Source organism: Mustela nigripes, chromosome X, assembly GCF_022355385.1.
Source record: "Mustela nigripes isolate SB6536 chromosome X, MUSNIG.SB6536, whole genome shotgun sequence".
Taxonomy (NCBI): Eukaryota; Metazoa; Chordata; class Mammalia; order Carnivora; family Mustelidae; genus Mustela; species Mustela nigripes.
The window spans coordinates 25,930,341-25,955,795 of NC_081575.1; the positions used below are offsets into that span (position 1 = coordinate 25,930,341).

General features: G+C 41.0%; 1 protein-coding gene across 3 annotated transcripts in view; it reads left to right on the forward strand.

The window, feature by feature from the left end:
- The window catches only part of TENM1 (teneurin transmembrane protein 1), an 805,114-nt gene that overhangs the window by 727,149 nt on the left and 52,510 nt on the right, over window positions 1-25,455 (forward strand). For all 3 annotated transcript variants that reach the window (XM_059385607.1, XM_059385606.1, XM_059385608.1), the window contains exon 25: window positions 5,519-5,673. In XM_059385607.1, the coding sequence (XP_059241590.1) occupies window positions 5,519-5,673 (155 nt within the window). The remainder of the gene's footprint in view (window positions 1-5,518; window positions 5,674-25,455) is intronic.

Below are 25,455 nucleotides of genomic sequence, written 5' to 3' on the forward strand. Positions count from 1 at the left end.
AGAATATACTGTAACTTTTTTATTAAATAATATCAGATTGAATAAGGCACACCATTCACTAGTCATGTAATATTATAGTGAGTTTTTTAGAGTCTCTTACTGAAGAAATCCTGTTCTCATTGTTAAGGACACAGTGAAATCGCTTCAGCTGTTCATTAAGCTCTGCCTCCTTCCAACCCTAGTGACACACAGATATTTGTAATTCCTCCAAGTTCTAGAAGCTCCATTTAGGGGCGCCTAGCAAGAGGACTTAATAGGCTTACTGTGCAAAAGTAACTTGACCCTTTCTGATCCCAGTGGGTAATTAAGTGGACAGTAATCAGATCAGTTGGAGAATGGACTTTTTTGTCCCTCGGAGAATTTCCATATAGACCAACATATGATACCAATTTTCAGAGAAATGGATTGCACATAAACAAAGCTAAATATTTTAATCTCTTTCTGATTTAAAATGCTCTCTATGATCAACAGCTAATGTCAGATACACAATTCAGCACTTTCAGTGTTGGAGATTGAGCCGATGCCATATTGTGCTTAGGACATTTCCTGAAAGTTTATTTTAACCATTTATCTCTGTATCATAAAATTAAAGAGCACATTGTGGCAGGGGGAAAAAAAAACAGTATTTCAGTTTTCTGGTTGCTAGGGCTCTAGATGGAGAGAATTTTATGACTACTTTCCAAAGCCTATATTCTGAAAGAAGGTTCATTTTTTAATATAGAAATAATAAAAATGTAGGTGGCCTCAACAGCTGTAATTTTTATAAATTAAATACAAAGATGCCTTCTACCAACATTTAAAATTGGCATTCTGCACAACCAAATACTCTGATCTTCGCTGTTACCTAATTCAGGATTTGAGCCACTGTTTCTGGGCTATTAACCTCCACATCTGGACTCACAGTGACCTCACGTCAGGAAATCCCTGCCTGCTCCAGTATCGATCAGCAGTGTCCTCTTCCCCAACAAGTGATACATTTATTAGTAACTGTCCAGGCCGCCCTAGCTTTAGGCAATTGTCTTCTTCAGAATTATAGTATTTATTCATTGGAGGATAATAAGACAAGGGAAGGAGTCAAATAATTTCGCCTGTAATTTGCAGCTGTTTCATACAGAGCTATGCTTCACAGAGAAAAGAGCCTGCAGTTCAGATATTATATAATGTCCCCTACTTTGCATAAGATGTGGGGAATAATTTTTTTACAAGATGCACTTTATTTATGAGCAGGTCCTTCCATAGAAAGAGCTTGTTAGGGCTTAATGCTGATGAATGGAGACAGCACCATTCACACTTCCAGGTTATGGTCTGTCAGTGCTTTCATTATATGCACTAATTTACAAGGATTTATTTATTTTCTCACAAATGTAAAAATGTGCTCCAAGCTAAACATGCTGTCTGGGCGTCTGAGCCCAGTGTTTTCCTTACTGGAGGTGGGGTGGTGTGGGGACTCCAGCTGTCTGTGTTCTTCTTACCTTCCCCCACCCCTCACCCACTGCCTAACCTTGTGGCAACATCAGAGATCTATATATTTTTGCTTGCTCAAAAAATGAATACTGGTTAAATTTTTTTTAAACCCTGGAAGTGGTCTTCTCAATGCAATCTAACTCCTATCTTAGCCAAAGACTGTGCCTTCCATTGTGTTTTTAAGTGATAATGAAAATGCTGTCAGCAAGCACATCAACGGATGTGGCCATTGGAACAAATTACACCCACAGCATTAGGTACCAAATTTTGGAAGTCTGGGTACTACAATATCAGAACACGAAAGTCAGTTGCATCTGCAGATCTCACTAGCCCCAGATGGCTTTATGTGCTCTGAAATCACTCACATCCCCGTCCCTGAAAGATAAAGCTTAAAATACACGGGGCATGTGCCACCTTCTCCCACTCAGCCTAACAAACAGTAATAGCATCATTGACTTCCCTGGGCTACAGCAATACTCATTATGGGAGGGGAGACCACTCCCTCGCAAGTAATGGCAAAAAGAATTCTTTTCCTGCCTGGGAATTTCAGTTTGGTTTTTAAAATTAGTGAAAACTAAGTATCCCTCAACCCTCACCCGTGAAGAGTTTGTAAAACTAGCTGTTTGAGCATTCTGTTTGTGTGCATATTGGTTAGCTGGTTGGTTGGTTGGTTGGTTGGGGAAGGAAAGTGAAAATATGTACATATAAAACATACCTGGATGCATTAAGAAAACATCTATCACACAGCCCCTCAAAGACGTTTCTACTATTTCTTTTTCAACTCCAAGCATAACTCCATCAAATTTAAAGAGTCTCAGGAAAAAACGGACTCTTGTAATTTGGACCATGATCAAAGAATTTCCTACACAAATATATGAAAGGAGAATATCCTACAACCCGTCAGCCAAATAAGCCCTGAAGGCCAACAGTGAGGATTTAATAAGCCTCATCTGTGGAATTCAGCCGACGTGAACAGAGAGAGAGCAGTTCCCAGTGTTCAGAAGTAAACAAAAATTAAAAGTGGAAAAACCATGTTAAGTCCAGGATTATCCTCCCTGGATCAGTACAGACTTTACCCTCTGATGGAGATGAGGAATGCAGTGGTCAAAGGAACAGAATTGTCCTCCCTGGTGTCCACACAAAGATGGAAGGACCCCCCCCCCCCACACACACACACACAAACACTCATTTTGAGAACAATACATTTATTTCTCTATACCTTTTGTGAACCTGTTCCAATTTTTAAGGAATACATTTATTTCTCTATCCCTTTTGTGACTCTGTTCCAATTTTCAAGGGATTGGAAGCTCTAAATTTACTGCCTCCTCCTTAGAGCAATGCTTGCAGGATATTCCTCTTAGTTTCTATGCATCTGGATTCTTTGTCCTTTGATCTTCACAGGACTTGGCACAGTGACATTCAGTATGTATTTGGTAAATACTTCATGATTTCAAACACTTCGAGCGGAGCTCCTCTCAGCCTTTCTCTCTCCAGACCTGAGTCTTGATCTTTCACTCAATCCTCTTGTGACGAATTTTAACTTTCGCACTCGCTGATATTTAATACAGAGGTCATAGAAGTTAATCATATGCATGCCACAAAGCAGACTAAATAGTAGGCACTCGATATACTGATTTTGCCAAAACAAAAAGCAGAGGTGCCCCTTGGTTCGTCCTCAGCCCAGATGTCCTGGGAATGTAAGAAATGCTTGTGTGCCACCATCCTTTGACCTGCTCAATCTTAAAAGTCTTTTTAAAAACTCCTTAACGGTCTTTCTGTATCTGCAAATGAAAAAGAGACTTATCAACATGAACTTCCCCTTGTTTGGACATGCTGGTTTCCTTGGAGTACCCTCCAAAACATAGACGAATTTAGAGCTATTCGGAGAAAGTTAAAATGAATCTGTAACTTTTATAGATATTAAGGATTAATACTTCATGAGACCTGAGTCTCATGTCAAGTCATGAGACATCAGGGTTAATCAAAGTATACCATAAAGCCAAGTCTTAATATTAACCTGCCAATGAATTAGTTCATCTAAAAGCAGTCTATTAAATTGGGTTTACAAACTGTCTTTAGGTGAATTCACTCTTTACCACGGAGATGATTTTGTATGTGAATGTGCACACACTCCAAAAGGGCATGCTTGTTATCACAGATGTTCCTAACTTGAATATATATTCTGTGTTTCACGAGGTCCACTGGGTAAATGCGAGGTAGGAAAAGACTAAATTGTAGACCAGTTTTTAAAGTAATGCCATGTGGTTATTTTCAAGAGCACTATCAAAAGCACCAAGGGAAGCAGGAGTTGAGCCATATGTTCTTTATATGCGTCTGACACTTTTAAATGTATTATTTCATATGATATTTATAACAACCTAGGCAAAGAGTAACCAACTCATCCCAGTTTGTCCAGAACTGTCCCAGTTTTAAAACTGAACCCTGCCTCAGTCCCAAACTAAGATGGTTGGTCACCTTAGCTTAGATAAGGAGGTAAACAGTGTTCTGAGACTTATTTCCGGCGTGGCTGAGGGTTCCCCCCACGCCGCCAGCAAACAGTTCTCCCATACCAGCTCTGTGCCCTACAGTTTCACTCAATTCTGACACAATCGACCCAGAGAAAAGGTCAGATCCCACAGGTTAAGGGCTCAGTCCCACAAAACTGCTCCCCACACACCTGTGCTTCTGGCCCACCAGCTATAGACTGGAGGTTCCAATAACCCCTTCTCTGGGTTTAGCTAGAGGGGCTCACAGAACTCAGAGAAACTTTTACTTACTAGATCACTGGTTTATCATAAAAGGCTCTAAGTCAGGAACAGCCAGCTGAAAGGTCCGCATAGGACAATGTATGTGAGAGGGGGTATGGAGTTTCCTTGCCTTCTCCAGGCGCGCTGCTCTCCACAGATCTCCATGTGTTCGCCAACCTGGAAGGTCTCCAAAGCCTGTCCTTTTGGGTTTTTAGTAGAAGCTCTATTACATAGATGGGATTGATTAAATCATTAGCCATTGGTGACTGAACTCAGTTGCCAGCCCCTCTCCCCTTCACAGACGTCTGGGGGCGGCACTCAAAGTTCCAACCCCCTCTATTCCTGGATGGTTCTTCAGGTTCTCCAGGATTCAGTCCAAAAACCACCTCATTAGCATAACAAAAGACACCTTTATCTCTCCTGCCACTTTGGAAATTTCCAGAGTTTTAACAGCTCTGTGCTAAAAACAGGGACGAAGGCCAAATATATATTTCTTATTATAAATCACAATATCACAAGCAGATAATCTTTTCCATATTTCACAGAAGAGGAGGCTACAATTTAGAGAGACGAATGACTCAAAATCACACAGGAGTTGTAAATGATGTATTCAGTATTAGAACCCAAGCCTTCTAACTGCTATTATATATTTTCCAAAACACCAGGCTGTAATTAACACAATGTGTAAAATCTACTGTGAGAATTTTATTGGCTTTCATTTTTTTCTAGAAGTTTAACCGTTCCCTTTGTGACACCATAATTTTGCTCTCCAAACTCCTCTGAATAGGTAACACAGAGGAAAAAACTCAGTCCAGTTTATCAGAATTATTACAAAGTCTCTGTGAGCTGAGTGTGAACTGATGACAATAACTTTAATGCTTTCCAAGTCAGTTATTTCTAATGCAACTATGAAAATAAGCGGTGGCCTGTGCATCTACAGCCTAAACGGAATGTAACGTACCCTGCCTCCTCTGTCTTTTCCCATTTATCTTAAAGAGGATTTTTTTTTCTGTTTGTGGAGCTAGGCAAGTATTGGAGGGGGGTGGCAATATAAAGCTAGACAACCCAAAGTGATTAGACCTTCCTTTATTTCCACATGTTACATTTTATCATTTCTTCTCAATACACAAAGAAGTGAATGTGTGTCCGAACAAACCTCTCCCATTACTGTCCTGTCTGTGCTGAGCAAAATTGAATCCATATGTCTTTAAAATGCTTTTCCATTTCTGTGGCTTCTTTCAAAATACGGATCTTGGTGCAAATGTGGCCCACTAGATTACTAATGCTCATTTGCTCTTTCTCAACAGGCATCACAGTGGATAGGCATGGATTCATTTACTTTGTCGATGGGACCATGATTCGGAGAATTGATGAGAAAGCGGTGATCACAACTGTAATCGGCTCAAATGGTCTGACATCCACACAGCCATTGAGCTGTGACTCGGGAATGGACATCACTCAGGTAGGCACCGCTGGTTTTCAAGCGCTATCACCATTTGGCATCATGGAAATGGATAACAATTTTCTCATGCAGAAATTAGGTAGAAAGGAAGCCTGGTGTATCTGTTATAACACCAGATAGCAGAAGTTTCTCTTTCTACAAGTTACCTTTTTGCCTCCGCAGAAAAACTCACTTGGGAGTAGAGCTAGGTGATTCAAAGTTGAATCAATTGGAGGGTAAGGCCAGTCTTTTGTGAAGTATTTTCCAAGAAATATAATTTTATTATTTTTAAATAATGCAGTAACTCACATTAGAAAAACCAGTGATGACCGAAGTCCTTAGAAATCTTTTGTAATGTATATGTGAGCATGACTTGTTATTCATGTGTATGTAAACAGCTTTCTTTAGGGCATTTGAAAGTCTTAAGCAGAGGCAACTTTCCCTCTGAGATCTAGTGTACATTTGTTTAGGAAAGCTCTTTGACAGAATAAAAAGGAAAATTCAGTGTAACGTTCACCTGAGTTGAAAATTCTGATTTTACCACAATTGTACAAAATTGGGATTTGACACATAGAGAGGTTATAGAGCATACAGCATAATCCCAGCACCCTGTGTGCATCTTCCTTAGTCTGCGGACACGAAGAGGTTGGTATGTTGAATGAGAAAAATAAACCACACAGACCTCAAAGGGATTTTTGTGCCCTAATAGTCCATGAATCTGTGACTCTGGTGAAGCAGACTATTAGATCATCTTTTTAAATGAATTAGAGTAGAAGTTGAGAATTTTAGGATTGAGTGTATCAGACAGGGTGGTTTTGACTGCAAATAATGAAACATGTACCTAAAAATATTTTCAACAATAAGTTCTCCTGATGTCACATGGTGTGATGGTCAGAGGTGAGAAAGATGCCAGCAGACTTCCTTCTTGTGTCACAAGGACAGGAATCGTCCTTATGTCACATGGCTCTTGCCTCCACCAGGCACTGGTGGAGTCCCCTTGAAGTCCCCTTAAAAGGGGAAATGGGGATCACCAAAATGGATTCAGGCCATAGAACAGGGTGACCTTCCCGAAGTCTGTTACTACCTAATCCTTGAGCCAAAATCGGGCTTTTCTTGGCAAGGAATGGAGGGCTGCTGCATGGGGGGGGGGGGGGGGGGGGACAACCAGTGATCTCCTCCACAGTCAGGACATTCCAGCCGCTTCATTCATTCATTCCTGGAACAAGGAAACTCAAGCGAACACATCATCCGGAAACCTCGCTTTAGTCACTAGCTCTATTCTCCCCTCCTATCTCCATCCTCCAAACATACACATGGCTATAAAATTCTAGAAATGTGCCTCTTGGGGTTTTTTTTTCTTCTCTATGTGCCCCTACCACACCCCAGAAAGGCAGAAAGTAGTCAGAGATAGTCAACTACAAAAATAAAATGGGAATTGGAAGGCCTGGAAAACTGGTCCAATGAATGAACCATCCTTCAGAGAGAATTGAGTAGATCAGGCTGTCGCGTCGTAGAGCAGCCTAACTTTCCATGATGCAAAATCCTACAGAAGGCAAGGCAAAAGAGCATTATTTATGGCAGTAAGGAAGGGTGTGAATGTGTTTCTATGGAGGAGGGGGACGAAAAAGAGAAGATGCACGTATATGATTCACTTGTGGGATATTTTTAACTTAAAATAGGACACTTAGTATCGCAATCAGTCAAGTCTAAACAACTTCTCTGTTTCTGTGTGGAAAAATTATGCTCAAAAGAGAATTCTTTGTCTAAATAGAGCAAACATATGATCCTAATCACCATGAGAAGGGTTCTTTCTCACATGGCATTTGCTAGCCATAATTGCCACAATAAAAGCTATCTCATCCCTTTCTGGCTGGAACTTAGAGTGTAGCCCCTTGAAAAGGAGCCCTGGTAACCAGGAGACAGAATCACATTCTTGCTATGGCATTTCATTCCAAGCCACAGTTTCCCCAATGCCCTCCCTCCCTTTATTTTACAGAACTTCAGCTTTAGAGAAATAGTAGCTTTGGGGCTCCTGGGTGACTCAGTTAAGCATCTAACTACTGCTCAGGTCATAAACTCAGGGTCCTGGGATTGAGCCCCACATTGGGCTCTCTGCTCAGTGGGGAGGCTGATTTTCCCTCTCCCTCTGCCCCTTCCCCTGGCTCATGCTCCCTCTCTCTCTCGAATAAATAAATAAAATCTTTTAAAAAGAAAAACAGTAGCTTTGGGGGGGTCTAGGGGAATTTAGTGGGGCAGAATGGGAGGAAGGTATTAGAAATTAGCAAAACTGACTAAAAAAGAAAGCAGGCTTTATGTCCAAATTCTTCGGCAGCTTTCTTTGCTGCTGTCCATTATTTCCTGTTCTGTGCTTAAAGCACTCTAAAGAATAATTAGAACTCTTCCTCTTAGGCTGGCACAAAACAATGAGCCTGTAATGAAGTCTACCTCAGTGTCCCGATGATGACCCTCCACCTTTATTAGGGACTCGCTATTCATGGTTCCATTGCCTTAGTCTGGGATTATCTCTGCTGCTCCAAATCCCATTCCCCATCCTCCTCACACCTCACCTCCTCCAGGGGATGCTTCCCTGATAGTTCTAATCCTCACTGTTATTTTACTCTCTTACAAAAATTTAGTAACACCACATTTAATAAGGTAATCTGTTCTCTTGTCAAACTGTATCCAGCTAGTCTACCAAGGTAGACTGTATGTTCTTTGGGTATGCATAATAAGTGCTCAGCAGACACAGTTAACACATAAACCGATACCAAAAGGACAATATGGTGCAAAGAATATAGAAAAGTGGTGAGAAATAAAGCTAGAGGTACATAGCGATGACAGGGTGATGTTTTATCCAGTGGACAATGGGGAGCCAATAATAACATTAAGCAGAGAAGTACTGTTTAAAAAGATCGTTCTAGGTGTTGCATAGAGAATTGAAGGAAAGGAAATGGTGTTATAGGCAGGGATTCAGAGGCTATTGAAGTAATATATGTGTGATGGGGAACATATATATATATACATATATACATATATACATATATATATGATAAGCACCTTGTCAAAAGACTTCTTTAAAAATTAAAACACTTTCCAATGTTTTTTGGATGTCCAGATGATGTTTCTTTGGGATAGAACTCTGGTGACACCGACCATAAAGCTGTTCAGTTTAATGAGGGTTACAGAGGCAAGCAATGATAATGACCAAACCTAAAGAATCAGCAGTACGGATCAAGAAACCTAGGTAGATTCGTGAAATATTGGTGCTAAAATCAAAAAACTTGTTGATTGGACTTAATTTCAGAATTAATGAAGTCCAGGTACGATGGTACCATTCCCTGAGATGAGGAATACAGGAAGAGGAAACACAAGTTTGGGGGCGAGGGTTGAGTGACGGGCTCAACTCAGGACATGTTGACTTTGAAGTGCCAAGGCAGCTAAATAGGGCTTTCAGGCGATTGGAAAGAGGTCTAAAACTCAAGGCCTGAAATGGAGGTTAGATTTGGGATTATCAGTCCACACATGCACAAATAGAGTGATGGATGAGATCTTCCAGGGAGAGTACATAGCATCAGAAGAAAAAAAGAGAGGGAGAGAGAGAGAAGGCTTAAGACCAGACTCCCAGGACATCAGGGGAACACCTGACAGGTAGGAGGAAAACCAAAAACATGGGCAGTCAAAATGCCAAGGGAAAGAAGCTTTTCAAAAGGAAGGGAATGGTTAATATCAATTGCTGCTTTAGCGGTCACATAAAGGAAGCTGGGTTGGGTTTTTTTGTTTTTTGGGTTTTGTTTTTTTTTTTTTTAAGAAGCCATTTGGTTTGACAGCATTCGTGACTTTGATAGGAGTGCCTGTGGTAGAGTGCTAATTAATTGGAGTAGGATTGCAGGGGTAGAGTGGGAGGTGAGGAAATGGGGAAAGTGAAAATAGATCACTTTTTTGAGATGCTTGGCTGGGAAGGGGAGACTCTGGCATTAAATCAGATCAGCTCCCAGGTGTGTGCAAATCAGCACCCGGGTGTGGCACAGGTGGACAAAAAGTGGCGAACGCTGAGTGAACTCAGCTGGGTGAGAGCATATAGTGCCTAGCACGAGAAAGCCAGTGTATGGCACAGCTGCCCAGATGCTCAGCCTCAATGGCCAGTGTTTCCCCCGCTTGTTTAGACAGCTATGGCAGACTGGGGCCTTATGTTTTCCCGGACTGTACTTAAGAACATAGGCTGTCTTCAGCTAGAAGGAAGGAAGCTGACTTGAGAGCTTAGTAACACCTGCCAAGAGCAAAGCCCCCGTTGTTTCTAGTAGTACTTATGGTGATCCAGCTGAGCTTATACAGTGCTCAGTTTCATATTTCAGTAAATCAAAATATATTGATGGGTGAGGGTGGAGATAAATGTCTGAGTGAGAGCACACAGAGTCTGCTGACAGAAACAGACAGGAGAGAAAACAGAGGCCTTGCAGCATGAAGATTTGAATCAGGCCTTATGAGGAGCTTACTGATTCTCAGACTGTGTGGCAGCATCATACATTATCAAAAGACCTTACAGAGTCTCCACTGTTTGAAACCTTTAAAGCAAATGTTGGATAGCAACAATACAAGCCTCTCTGGACTCAGGAAGAGGAACCAACTATTCTCTTCATGAAGGCCCTTTCCACCCCGAAGGTTGCTTTGCAGAAATGTAACTCCATTCCTGAAGTTTCTTGTTACTGTCCTTGCATTTCAAAACCAAAAGGGATCCAGCAAGGGATGGCCCATCCATGGTAGCATAGTACCTTCTGAAGCTGAGAAGTGATATGGAGAACATTCTTCTTTCTCTTCCTTGCTTTTGTCTTTTGCACTTTTCTGAGGCAAACCTGAACCCTGGGAAGAATGAATGCTCCATAGTCTGCCTTAAACTTCAGTAGATCATGATGTCCTCCCTACAGTAATTCTAACAAGGACAGCTACCACTTATTGAGAGCTTACTATGTGCCACGAACTATGCTAAGCTTCTTAGTCACACTTTTCCATTTTATCTCCACAACCCAACCAGCCTTGAGAGGTAGATATGATTATCTCCAGCTACAGAGAAGAAAGCTGGTAGTCAGAAGGATTGAGTATCGTGCTATGGCCACGGAGTTATGAAGGGATACAGCCAAGATTCAGGCAGAAGCTTTCTGACCCCCAGCCCATGTGCATTTTTCCAGCTGCTACATTTTCAGTGACAATTGGAGATGACCAAATATCATTTAGTAGTTAGTGGATGACAAATGCTCTTCGGTTGAAGAATATGCTGTATATTCACAGAATGTGTGTTTATTGGCACTTAGGAAATAGTTTAATAAAAACTAATCATCTCAAGAAATGAAATTTGCTTTGACAATAAAATAAGCCATTTGTTCAAAAATCAATATCTTTTTTTTTTTTTTTTGATTTACTGAAATGTGAAACTGAATTCTCGGTATAAACTCTGAAGTATAACTGCCCTTTGCAAGCACTGCTATAAACAACTAAGCCCTTCACTTCAGGAGATGAGTTGATTCTGAAGAGATTGGGCTCTTTATTTCCATTGCTGCTTTTGAATCATCCTGCTCTGGTAACTCACTTCCATCTCATGCCTGACTGAATGGAACTGGGAGTTAGACCAAGTCTCTTGGTGTTGATAGCAAATTTGACAGCTGGCTTACTCCTCGGAGCCAACCTGATGCTCTCCCAAAATCAGCCCAATAGCAGATACACAAGAACGTGGACCTTTTGTGTGCATAGACAACGTAGTTGACCCACTGTCCATAAGACACACTTTCAGGTGTTTGTCTAGAGTACCCACTATAGAACCAGTTCTTTATAAATGCTTGTTAGATCATCTGTATACTCCCCAGTGGTTCCCAAAAGCACTCAGTTGTCAAACGGACCTAACAGGTGGAGGGAGGCATCATCCATGGTTAAGGAAGGACAGTAACTGGTTCTTTGGAGGAACAAAGTTTGCTCCATGCAATTCATCTCTTCAGCTAGTCTACTAGGAATCTTACTTCTCCCAATCATTTGATGCTGAACTTTGCGCCAGAATAGTCTCACCAACCAACCTCTCTTCAAATGCCTCTTGTGACAGAAAACTCGCTACCTCTTCCAGGCAGCTCATTCCATCTTTGAATGTCTCTGACTGCTAGAAAGCTCTTCTGGAAGACCTTTAATTTTAACTTTGTAGTATCCTTCTAACTCTCACCATCTAGTTTTACCACAACTCTTGAGGCCCTGTGTTATTAATCTAATTGGTTTTCTATGCAATAAATGTATTAGTGAACCAAGGACTATACTGGGCACTTTCATTTATGTTATCTTATTTATACTCATGACAGTCCTTCAAGATAAGTATTATATTTCCCTATTTTTAATAAATGTGAAAAACACTGTTCAAAGAGGTTGAGTAACTTGGTCAAGTTCACACAACCAGTAAGTGACAGTTGAAATTTAAACCTGATCAACCCGATGCCCAAGTCCACATTCTTTTCACCAAGCTGCCACACCAAACTGCCTCTTACACACAATAGCCTTCTCAATCTGTGTGAACAACTCCCCCAGGCCTCCTAAGTCACATACTTGATTCATTAAACTGCCCCTCACTTAGCATGGTTTGGGTTCCTTTGCCATTCCCCTCACTATTCTCTGAACATGTTCCCATTTATTAATATCTCTTTGACAGTGAGGTTTCCAGAAGTGAATCAAATAATCCAGATGTGCTCTAACTCAGAGGTAGAATGGGGACTATCCTAATCCTCTTTCTATATTCTCTGTTTCGGTTCATTTTGCCTAGTGGTTTTCAAAAGGACTTCTGCCAGAGAACACTTACTTCAAATGAAATAAGTCCCCATTGATAAAACTGATGCAAACAGCAGATTCAAACAAGAAGTAATATCCCAGAACCTTCCCTATTCAGGCTCACTCCCACCCAGTGGTACTTCACATGGCGACCCCCAAGAAGGCACTTTTGCAAAATGCTAGGGAAATAAAGAGCACAGATTAAGAAACCACAGCTAAAGTTAAATTAGACTTTTGGACACTTTTGATCTATGATGTGACTACAGAGGGTTAAAAATTTACATGTCTTTCAACGTCCTCTCCTCATCTTATACTTGTACAGTTGGTTATTTTTGTCATAGTACAGGATCTTACATTAGTCTATATTCAGTTCCATCTCACTAGATTCAGTCCATATCTTGGTATTCTTCTGCCATTATCCAGTATCTTCACTATCCTTCCCAGGCTTGTGTCACCTATTGATTTGATGAATGCCTTCTATGTCCTCATCCATGATAATAATGCTGGACAGATAGGCCAAGATGAAATTGTGGCACCACTAGACTAGTTATCTGTTAAATTGTGAACCCATCTGTTTGAACTATTGCCTGTGGGTTGTGATTCATAGTGGAGCAGGAAATCAATATAATGGCTTATGATGAGCTTTAAGAAGAAAGGAAATAGGGGCGCCTGGGTGGCTCGGTGGGTTAAGCCTCTGCCTTCAGCTCGGGTCATGATCTCAGGGTCCTGGGATCGAGCCCCACATCGGGCTCTCTGCATAGCAGGGAGCCTGCTTCCCTCTCTCTCTGACTGCCTCTCTGCCTACTTGTGATCCCTGTCTGTTGAATAAATAAAAGAAAAATCTTTAAAAAAAAAAAAAAAGAAGAAGAAAGGAAATAGAACACAAAAGCTTAGAGTGCGTCGTGTGTAATAAGGGTGAGTAAGTATTGTTTTGTGAAACTTTTATTTCAATTGTAGATCCTGGATAATTGTGTAAAATGTAGTTCTTACTGAGGGTCAGAGTCAAAACAAGCTTGAAAGTCTCTACCATCACCTTTATTTTCTTCAGCTTATCTACAAAGAAACCTTACCGGGCTGGTAACTCTGTTTTGAAGGGAATAAAAATCCCTTGACGTAATTTGTTTCCAGTCAACGTATCCATCAACCCCACTTCCTCATCTAAAAACTAAGAAACAATGGCTTAATAACCACATTTGAGGATCTTTTCCAAATTGACATCTGGTTTCTTCCATGCAACTTCTGAGGCATATCTTCTGATTCTCCTTGAAGTCGAAACTACGTTTATTCACCTCTAATCTTCCAGCACATCTTCTACTGCCCACTGTTTTTCAACAGCCACAAAAAAATTTGTTCTAAAAACCCATTTGCAAGTTCTCTCTAAGAGGTCATTCTTCCTGGTCAGGAAACTTGAACTCAGTTTAAAGAAGTTAGGTGCTGTGCTGCAGTCCCTTCAACTCATCGTGGACTCCAGTAACTCTGAGCCAATATTCTTCGCAGTCATTCCCCTTAACAGAGAAAACAAAACTTTCCCCTCTCTTATCCCTCAGCAGCATTCCACCACCTGCCCCAAGGAGCGCACCTCTGCCTTCCCTGCTTGTTTTCCACTTTCTACATAACTGAAAAAGCCATTTTTTGGTGTCCTTAGAATTTTTTGCAAGCTTCAGATAGACTAATCTCAACTGGGTGTAAGGGGAACTAGAAAGCCTCTTTCTCAAAATCTACATGTCAGTTCAACTTTATACAAGTGGTTTTTAGCATTTTCTGTTGTTTTGGAAAATACATATATAATGACACCCAGGCATGAAAAGTTACAGCAATCAGGGATAATAGGAGGGGGACCAAAAATAGTAGTTTGGAACAGAAAAGGCACCTTCTTTTCCCTTCCTCAACACTTGTCTGATGTTTCTCATTGTCTCTGCCTCTCTTCCTTGCCAACCCTTTCATGTCTACAGAATGTCCTCCATCACCCCGAATGATACAGATGATATTGAAACTCAGGTTCTTCAGGGGTTACCTGCCTTTTCTTTGTGCACTTCCATCACTCTCCCATGTGCACACTGAAAGGGAACAGAATTAGATCTTTCAAATGAAGGCCATTATAAGTAAAATTCCCTGCAGGGACAGACTTCTAAATTTTGTGAAGCTCTGTAGGGAATCAAGAAAATCTGAATTATAATAAGTTTGCTTGAATAAAGGGCTCTCCCAGGGGGGAAAAAGTTTATTTTCAAAGTTTTTGCCACCAGAGATGAAAATCTCACCACCTCCATCCCCACCACACCCTCCCAATGCTTCAGGGACTATGGGGCTGGTCTCACTGTCAAAGAAAAGAAGAGGCCTGTGGCCACACTCCGGATAATCCAGACAAAGGGGTAGGTGATAGAATTCGGGAAGGAGGGAGTTGCTGGCAAACAGCAAGACAGAGGAAATGAAAGCAACTCATCTGAGATCTCTGTAAACACCTCTGTTAGGGGCCAGCAAAACTGGCCAACAGGCCCAGCTAAGGGGGTGTACAAGAAAGGGGACAAAAGGGATAAGAGATTAGGAGTGGAGAATGGCTCAAACAACAGATTAACGAGGCCCAGGAAGTAGTAAAATGAAATAAAAATATATTTGTGGTAACCCTTGTGCCATCCATGTACTTGATCCTATTTGGTCACCTTCCAGTGGTGACTGCCAACTTACGGATTGGATGGCATCAAAACTCGTACCAGGTTGGACAAAATCCAGTGTGCCCCTTCCATAGACTATTACACAGCCTCTAACAACGCTTATCACCTACTACAACATAGATGAAGCTCGAGGATATTCTGCAAAGTGAAATAAGCCAGCGCCCAAAAGGAACTATTTCACGATTCTACTCACAGGAAGGAACCGAAGTCATCATAATCACAGAAACGGAAAGTAGAAAGGTGATTGCCAAAGGAAGTGGGGAGAGGGAATTAGGGTTTCACAGGCAGAGTTTCAGTGTTGCAAGATGAAAAAATTCTAAAGATCTGTTGCAAACAAAATGAATACATGTAACACTACCAAACTGTACATTTAAAAATGGTCGAGATGATAAATTAAACCTTATATGGGTTTTCCACAACAATAATAAAAAATTCATATACACCAAACCTCCAGTGGATTTTCCCATTTTCTTTCACTGTCTCATGCCTGGACAACATGAATTGTGCAGCAATCTACCTAGTCAGCAATTGGTTCTTGCAGCAATCCAAACGTAAGCATCCTAAATCAGCAATGTTCTGCTCTATTCATTTGAGCCACATGCTCTCAGTCAATCCCCATCAGTCACAGCCAGTCCCTCCTGCTGATCTGAAGGCTCCTACTATAAATGTAGAAATAAGAGTGGGGGAAGTGCTAGTCTATGCAAGGTAAACAGGGACCTCAGTCTCCATCAACCATGGCAGGAAGGCACTGCTAACATGGCCACACACTCTTCTCAAAGACCTCAATCTAAAAATATATGTTTATAAAAAAAAAAAAAAAGACCTCAATCTATCGGTAACTCTAAATGTGAAATTGTTTAAAATAGAAAATGAAGACTACTAAAAATGAGCAAACTTCCTAACTTCCTAATACAGACAAGTTTAAAAGGTTGGAACATTTTCTTTTCTTCCATATCACTCGGGCATGTTTTACTTAAGTTCTCTAATCACGTATTTCCCTTTGACCAAGGTAGTATGTCTAGTAGAAAGAACATACACAATCTTGGGTATGAGTCCAGATTCTGTGGTTTATTAGCATGTCTCCTCAGGCAGGTTCCTTATGGTCTCCAAGTCTGAGCTTCCTCAACAGTATGAAGTGGGATAAAAATGCACATTGTCTCCTAAGGCTGTCATGGTAGGTAAACGAGAAAACAAAAATGAAAGAACTTTGGTGTTGGAAAGGTTCTTGCAACTGTAAACTGTGAGTTTTAACAGAACTGAAGAAAAGAGAGGGCATATGGCATTACCTGTAATCTTGGCATTTCCGTGTTCATCTGCCATGCTGGTTACATGGGCAGCATGTGGAAAAGAACGTGGTACAAACCTTGATATAAGTAGCGATCAAATTCTGCTGTCACAGAACTTGAGATGGCAGGTAACATTGTTCACATATGATAGTGGCACCAAGAATCATTAAAGAAAAGTCTTCTTTAAGAGTCCCTAGTGGTGGGGCTCCTGGGTGGCTCAGTGGGTTAAGCCTCTGCCTTCAGCTCAGGTCATGATCCCAGGGTCATGGGATGGAGCCCCACATCCGGCTCTCTGCTCCGCGGGAAGGCTGCTTCCTCCTCTCTCTCTGCCTGCTTGTGATCCCTCTCTCTCTCTCTGTCAAATAAATAAATAAAATTTTTAAAAAAAATTTTTTAAAAAAGAGTCCCTAGTGGCTCTCCACGTTACTCACCTGTAAATGAGTGATCCATAAGGGTTTATGCCTGAAATTACATGATAATGCTAAATAAACACTACCTTTTGTTTCCATTTCTTTATTCTAGAAAAAGACCATCTATTTTTGAATCACTTATTCTGCCCTCCTCTGAAACGTGGCAATAGAGAAAAAAATAAATCATTTTTGTCTACTTGTTGACCCAAAAGAGGTTTCTCGATAATTTCAGATTCAGCACTACACTTGGAAAACAAACACTAGAATTTTTAGAGCTGGTTAATTATTCCTCCTTATGAAGGCTAATTCAATAAATGACCCAATTGTTGATTAAGTGTCCTCGCTTTCTTTCATGCGAAAGCACTTGAAAAGTATGAGCCACTTTACAAATATAAGGGATGATGTAAGATGTTAATTGGCATCTTCAGGAAATATTTTCTGTTGATTCATCATGCACTTGCTAAAATGGGAGGACACAAGAACAAAATAAGTCTGCAAGGTGGTTATTCTGATTTGGTAATATCTGTGGTTGTCACTCTCTACTTTAAATGCATTCCTGGATAATGTTATTTATTGCTCATTCCATTCAGACCTACTCTCCTCGCTCTGTCAAATGCAGAAGAACACTTTATGGAATTGCAAAGGAGAGCCGAACTTTTCTCTAAGCCTTTCATAAAGAGTGCAAGAGACCAAATCAGGTCTCTTGGGTAGACTATCCTTCGTAGTTCTACCAATAGAAAAAGTAAAGCATAGTGATTGGGAACACAGGCTAACTGGGTTTAAATCCCAGATTCACCACTTGCTAGATGTGTGCCCCTGGGAAAAATTCTTCATCTGTAAATGGCAATGATGATGTTATATTCCTTGATAGGGAAGGTGTGGGGATTAAATGAGATAGTTTATGTGTGAATCACTTAGCAACGTGCCTGGCTCAAAAATGTTGTTAACGAGTAGCAGTTAGTAGCAGTAGTGTTTTGTATTTCCATCCACAGAATGGAGAATTGAACCGATCATTTACAAAGCCAAAGTCAAAAGGTCCAAGAAGTTTGGAATGGCTATAGAAATTGTGTGATATTCCTTTCTGCCCTTTGTACACAGGTGCACCTTTTGCAAAGAGGCATGTGTGTACCTATAGATGAGTTTGATGGGCTATCACCACTAATGTCCTCCAGATACTGGTCGTAGCCTGCTGTAACCTTCACAGAGTGCTTCATCTGCTTAATGCTGATGTGGCACAAATCTAGGTCACTTACAGGATGTTCACTGTAGTCATTGAATGGTGCCCCCAAATCCTTCATTTTCTTTCTACTTTCAAGAAGTGTCATGCCAACTATGGAACCGAGGCTAGAATGTAGTGTGAGTTTCATATGTCTGTGATTTTGATATGTATGGATTTTAGATCATCTTCCATCTCTTTTAAATCAAAAGGTAAAAGAGCAGCTCATTCTGTAGGTGGCCTACAGCCATCCTAGGTAGGTCAATTTCACACACAAAAAAATAAATATGACAGATAAGTAAGGAGACAGAGTTTATCTAGGTCAATATGGAGAATATGACTCTCCCAAGACAAAAACAAGAGGCTCCCAGCTACGTAGGAAATCAAAAGGAAAGATGTTATAAGGCTGACATATTCCTAGGAAAAAAGCAGTACTCTAGGATTTTTGAAGCAAGCGTAGTGTAGGAGTGGCTTTGTCTATTCAGGGACCCTTCTGTTTTATGAAGATTTTCAGGTTCCAAGCATGTCCGTTTTTAAATATTCTAATACATTAAACCCCAAATTTAACAAAGTAATCAACTGGGGGAAAACGCATTGCAATAAGATGATCCACAGAGTTCCTTTAAATATCATTTCCTTTATCCAAATTCATTTTTTAACTGCATTTTTCAAGCCTGTACCTCTAAGGAAAAATCACAATCAGGGAATAATAACCTATTATCAGAGATATTTGCATTGCTCCCTCCAAAGTGACAGCTCGGGTTGTTTATATAAGAAGTGGAGAACAGCAGGCCAACATCTTCAACTCCAGCATATCCAAATTCTGCTGAAATGTCTGCACACAAGCAAATAGCAGAGTTGTCAGGGGCCTTAAAATAAAAGTCAAGTACCGTGCTCAATGCTATATCGAAAACGTAATTTATCACATAAATAAAACTCCCTCAGCAGTGTCCTCTTTCCACACAAAGGACAATGGCACGTTAGTTCTTATTAAAACTATTAAGCACCAGAGGAAAAGCATCTTCAAAGTTCAGGGACAGTCACAAGATGCAAAGCTTGCAAACTTCTTTTGAACCACTCAGTCTTCAGCAGGCGCCATGACCTGAAATAAACCTGAAACTCTCCAAGATACAGAGTTATCTGGTTGGTAAATTCAGTGGTTAACATCTAGGTCTATACAGCCAATATCCTGGGCTAAGTCCTTATGTAAGCCAATTGGCCTAACTATATTTCAGACCATACCTTTGAACGTAGCCCCATTCCCTATTAACTATGGAAAGGGAAAGTGTATGAATCAGTGCCAACCCACCTTTGTTAAATGGAAACACAAGTCAGAGAAATTTCTGTTGGCTGTCATCAGGAGTGTCATCTTCCCATGCAAAAGTTAGTTTATTCAGAAAAGTGAGCACAGGGACATATAAAACATTTATCAAGGGGTCCCACCTGTTGAGAGGTGTTTACCTTGAGATACATAAGAAGAAGATTCTGAAGGAGCAATCCCGATGTCTGACAAGACTAGCAAGAGGGAATATAAAAAAGATATTTAGTAATAAATGTACTATGACTTATAAGCAAGTGTTATTGTTTATAAGTAAACTCTAAGTACATGGGAAATGTTGTCAGGGGGCAACCTTCTAAACCATTTAGTATAGAATTCTGCCTCCAAAAGAGGCATGTGGGAGAATGGCATGATCCGTCATGAAATCTTCCTCAAAAATCACAAGAGTGAAAAGTTTCTAGAGAATAATGACAGCAATATGACAGTCCCAGAGAGTCAGAGAAGCTCTGGTCAAAGCCAATCGCAACCAACTACCTAGAGTCCAAGCACGGTGGATTTACTTTTTTTTTAAAGATTTTATTTATTTATTTGTCAGGGATAGAGGGAGAGAGAGAGAGAGAGCACAGGCAGACAGAGAGGCAGGCAGAGGCAGAGGGAGAAGCAGGCTCCCTGCCGAGCAAGAAGCCCGATGTGGGACTCGATCCCAGGACCCTGAGATCATGACCTGAGCCGAAGGCAGCCGCTTAACCAACTGAGCCACCCAGGCGTCCCGGGTGGATTTACTTTTTAATGCATATTTTCTGGACATGGCGGCTTCACAGGCCAATAAGATAATGCAGAAGATGCTAGTAGCTAATAACTTCTCTGGTTCTTGCCCAGTTCTTGTTCATCTTTACTAGTTTTCTCTCACCACCGGCTTACAATGGGTATTGCTCTTCCTCTCTCCTTGTAAGAGGCTTCAGGCTGTGACTACCAGTCAAAATCCAGCCAGAAAAACATATCACTTTTTTTTTTTAACAGAGAGAATTTAATAATCGGGAAAGGGCTGCACAGGTTTTAGAGGGTTGAAAAAAAAAGTTTGAGGGTCGTCTGGGTGGCTCAGTCGGTGAAGCATCTGCCTTCAGCTCAGGTCATGATCCCAGGGTCCCGGGATGGAGTCTCCGGAGTCAGGCTCCCTGCTCCACGGAGAGCCCACTTCTCCCTCTCGCTCTGCTCCTCCTCTCTGCCCGTGCTCGCTCTCGCTTGCACTCTCTCTCTCTCTCAAATAAATAAATAATCTTTTAAAAAGAAAAAAGGTTGAAATAATATCTGCAGGAATCAGCCACCACCTCTAAGGCTAAGGAAACAAAAGAAAGGTTGGAGTTGTCAGAACCCAGAAAGATGGAGGATTTGCTCTGTGGAGGTAGGACGCACTCCTCTGAGAAGGGAATGCCAGCCAGCTGCTTCTGGTGCCTCTGAGGTGGCATGATGAGACTGATTCTCGGCGTTTAAAGAAGGGTCAGCTACTGCCGTGGGGGTGAAGAACTACTCTTGCAGCCATGCTGACTGGGAGAGAAAGGAAGCACGAAGGAGCAAGTCCCTTCTCCTTCCTCTAGCTTTCCAGAGTCGCTTTATTTCCCCGACTGTCAGGACGTAGCAGAAATCCAGCTGGCAATAGAGAAATGCAGTTAGCAGAGTCCCAGCCCCAGCATCACAAAACAACGACCGAAGGGGTGAGTTGGGAGCTTTGAGACAGTAGCTTAATAACGAGCACACTGTGCAATGAGGTGTTAGATTTCCATGTCATTGTTGTTGCCAGAGTTACTCAGATATGCTTACAGTTTGGACGAAACATTAATTGGAATGGACTGGTTGCCACAGAGGATTTCATCATTCCTGAATCCGTAAGAGGGTGTTATTGGGAAACCTCAACCAGAGTCGCTCGACATGTTTGCGAGAATAATTCTGACTCCCCTTTTGTTGAAGCGTGGATACTCAATATTCATCACCACTTTTTGCTTTTGTTCAGGCTCAAGTCTGTAGCCTGCCTGCTTCCTTAAATGATTCTGTACACATGGTAAGTGGTCAGGTGGCCAGTCTCCAGAGTTCTGGAAGCATGAAGCCTGAGCTGGGCCATCTGTTGAGTGCGTGCTGTTTTGTATCACACACGGGGAAGTGGTGGGCAAAACCCAGAAGCACACTGGAGGCCTAATGAAAATAGGACCAGTTAAATCTTTCCTCTAAATGTTCATTAGGCCATCTGCTCTTATTAGTATCCTTATCATTTGGAAACATGACAGAGTTAAGATAAGAGAGACAATCTGTGGAATGCTGGTCTAACTTGAAATGAACTTTTGAGTAGCGCCATCATGAGTTCTGATATTTCTCTTCCCATTTAGAACCCTGCCCACTTATATCTTAACATCTCCATGGTACAATTTTTTAATATGTCCTTCCTGAATATTATACCAGAAAGAAGGCTTAGCAATAGCTACAGAAATGAAAACATAATCTTGGAGTGGCTGATCAATGAAATCAGACCATTTCATAAAAGCTGTGCAGTCATACTTCTGGCCTGTAAATTGCTTTAGATGCCAAAGGGAATTGGAAGCTTGGTCTGTTCTGTCAAGCCAATACTATAATATTAACAACCTGCAACAGACAAGTTCCTGCAACTTCTCAGCAGGAAGAAACTGCAGAATGACTCCAGGAGCTTCTTCTAAGTCCTTGGCTCCTTTGCAGGCAAAGCCTTGGCTCTCAGGAGGATAAGAGCCCCATTTCTCACTATGTGAAGACCCACATGGTCCTCTCTTGCCTGAATTCACTCAGAATGTATGACCTCATCACCTCCCTCACATTTTATCCCATGATACCTCGGACTGTTCCCTAGTTGTCTTGCCTTCTGCATGCATGTCTCCCACAGTGCTGAATATACAGTAGGTATTTCATAAATACTTGTAAAATGAAAAGGAAACAGAGACTCAAGGGGAAAATAGCAAAGCTTTCATGGGTCTCTCCCTACCCGTGGAAGTGCTGAAAGGGTTAAGTTCTTTGAATCTAATGGTAAAACCCAAGATGCAGAGAGATACAAATAGTAAGTCGGCAAGTAGCATCATGTACAATATGTTCTTCTTACAATAACAATCAAATTTACAAACAAATTAGCTGTGCAGTCTGAAGGACATTCTGTAGTTTTCACACTGGGCCTTCATCTCCTGCTGATAGATGACTTTGACTGTAAATTGAAAACTGGAAGTGGTTAAACATTCTGTGTATTCACAAGTGCCATTTCCAAAATTGAGGCTTCAGAGAGGAGATGCAGAAAAGGGTCGACGGAAACTCAGAGCAATTATGCCTGTTATTAAGATGAGGTAGTGGCAATTACACAGCAGACTCAGAGAGAGTGTGTACGTGCTGATTGCTCGGAGGGAGCCTGTAAGAACAAACTTTTATAGCACCCATCAGGCCTTGGGTCTCTAGAGGAAGTAGAGATTTTCCGCCACTCTGTCAGTGTGCTTTTGGACAGAGCTTATGGCCCCAGGAACCATCTTGGAAGGGATACATGCTTGTTTTCTTAATGAGCTTGAATGAAACTCTTACATAATAGAATGGCTTCATTCACTGTTTCTTTCCTCTAGGATAACCATTCTCAAGCTTCTGGGCATCAGGACCCCTTTGCACTCCTAAAAACTGTTGGGGATCTCAAAGAACTCTTCTGTATGTGGGTTTTATCTATCAATATTTGCCTTATTAGAAATTAAAATGGTGGGGGCGCCTGGCTGGCTCACTCAGTCTGTAGAGCATGTGACTATAGATCTCAGAGTTTTGAGTCTGAGCCCCATATTGGGTGTAGAGATTATTAAAAAATAAAATCTTTTTAAAAAAAAGAAATTAAAACTGTGAATTTTTTCAACACAAATATATGCTAGCCACAGATACCCTCTGTAAAACTCCACTCACTGTACACTCATGAGAATGTATAAAAGGAAAATAGTATTATTTAAAAAATAGTTTGACTTCACAGACCTTGAAAGAATTCCAGGGACTCCTAAAGTGCACAGACCAAAATGCAAATGCCATATGACCTCAATTCTAAGACACCATGGATCATAAGACATAGCATCAATTTGACAGCTTGGGGGTAGGGGAGAAATGCTCCATTAAATGTATGTAGTGATTAATAAGACACATTCTCACTTCAGAAAACTTAAAATATGGAAGAAGTAGGAAATGCACTTCTTAAGATTGAGGAAATATGCCAATTTCTACTAACCTCTGTGGGTCTCCGGAAACCCAGATTTACTGACTCAAACATGTTGATGAAAAATAGTATTTCTTACAACCTATTTGCATTTCATAATTTTTAAATGCTTTCACAAATTGAAAATATTACAGTCAGTGAGGCACTAATGTTTTCATTCAACGAACATTTGCCAACTGTAATGCCAGATACTGGGAATGCAAAAATGAATGAGACCACATCCCTGCCCTTGAGGACTCACAGACCTAGCACAAGGCATAGGAAGGCAAACATATATTTACAGTATGATAAAGAAGCATTGGATCTGAATGAGTCATGAGGCTGGAAGCAGCTTGAAGTACCCAAAGATGGAGCACTGGGTATTCAAGAATGCTTGAGGTTAATCGCTAAGTTTAAGCAATTAGTCATCCCCCAAACAAAGGGCTGCCCTGGTGGACTTTGCCATATGTGTCAGTCACTTTCAGACATTAATGTATTTCAATTTAATTTAATTTTGCAAACACCGGTGATCTACCCAGAGACATAGAACTAGAAATCTGTTAGAACCATTTGACCATAATGGTATAGTCAGTAACACTGGTCAAAAAGAAAACCTAACAGAACATTTTTTTCATTGTGATTAGATTAAACTGAGAATAACGGAAACCCAATCCCCCAACATAACAATGACACAAGCACAACAGCAGCCAGACTAAGGTATACAGTGCAGGACTAGGATGGCAGCTCCATGAGATCATTTGGGGCCCAGGCTTCTGTATTTCTGCTCTGCCATCCTAACGCATAGCTTCCATTTTCATTGGCTCCTCATGGTCTAAGACATCTGCCAAAAATCTCAGCCAATATATTCATATTACAGAATGGAAGGGAGGGCAGAAAGAGACCCCTTCCAATTGGGTCAGCTCTCTTTACATAGCCACTGAAAGCATCAATTTAATGGTGGATATTTTTAAAAAGAGAGGGGGCACCTGGGTGGCTCAGTCAGTTAAGCATCTAACTCTGGGTTTTGGCTCTGGACAGAGTCATGAGATCTAGCCCCATGTCTGGCTCCACACTGGGCATGGAGCCTGCTTATGATTCTCTCTCCCCCTCTCTCTGTCCCTCCCCTGCCTCTCTCTCTTTCTAAAAAATAATAATACAAATGAAATAAAAGTGTGGATACTTCCATACTTCCTCTTACATCATATCGACTTGAACTTTATCACATGGCTACAGAGAATTGCAAATAAGACTGGAATATCTTCTACTGTAGACAGCAGTGTGCCCAGATTTTTTTTTTTTAATGGGAATTTACTACTACGGAAGAAAGAGTAAATGGATGTTAGGGTAGGCCTAGAACTAGTAGTCTCTGTCACAGGCATCATAGTAACCATAAATTTAGCATTTTGTTTTGACCCTGATACTGTCTGAGCTTCTTCAAATTTATAAAAGCCATCTAGAGAAAGTTTGGTTTTCTGCAGCTAGAAAGCAAAATGACACCTTTCAGAATGATGGCCCCTATTGATCTTGCTTTTAAAAAGTAGAAATTATTAACAGATGAAATACACCAGGACTGCCTTGAAGATTTTTGTTGTTTGTTTTGCTTTGCTTTGTTCCCCGACTACCAAAACATTTTAAGAACACTGGAGTAGATGTAATTTTAATCTGTAGGTTCAGCAGCAGAATGGTTTTTAAAGATCAGTCCAATTGTACCTCTTGATTAGATTAATCCTGACTATTCATCTGTAGTGAATAATGTGACTTAAATGTCCGTTATTCTGATTGGGCAACCATGAAGACAGACCACACTGATGCATTTGACCAAAGGTTGAGAGGTTCCTCGAACTCTCCAGCTGCTATTCAGAGAAACACAAGAGTGTGGGTCTGAGAAAATGGGAAATAATTTGCCAGTTGACAAGTCCATGTAATCCTGGT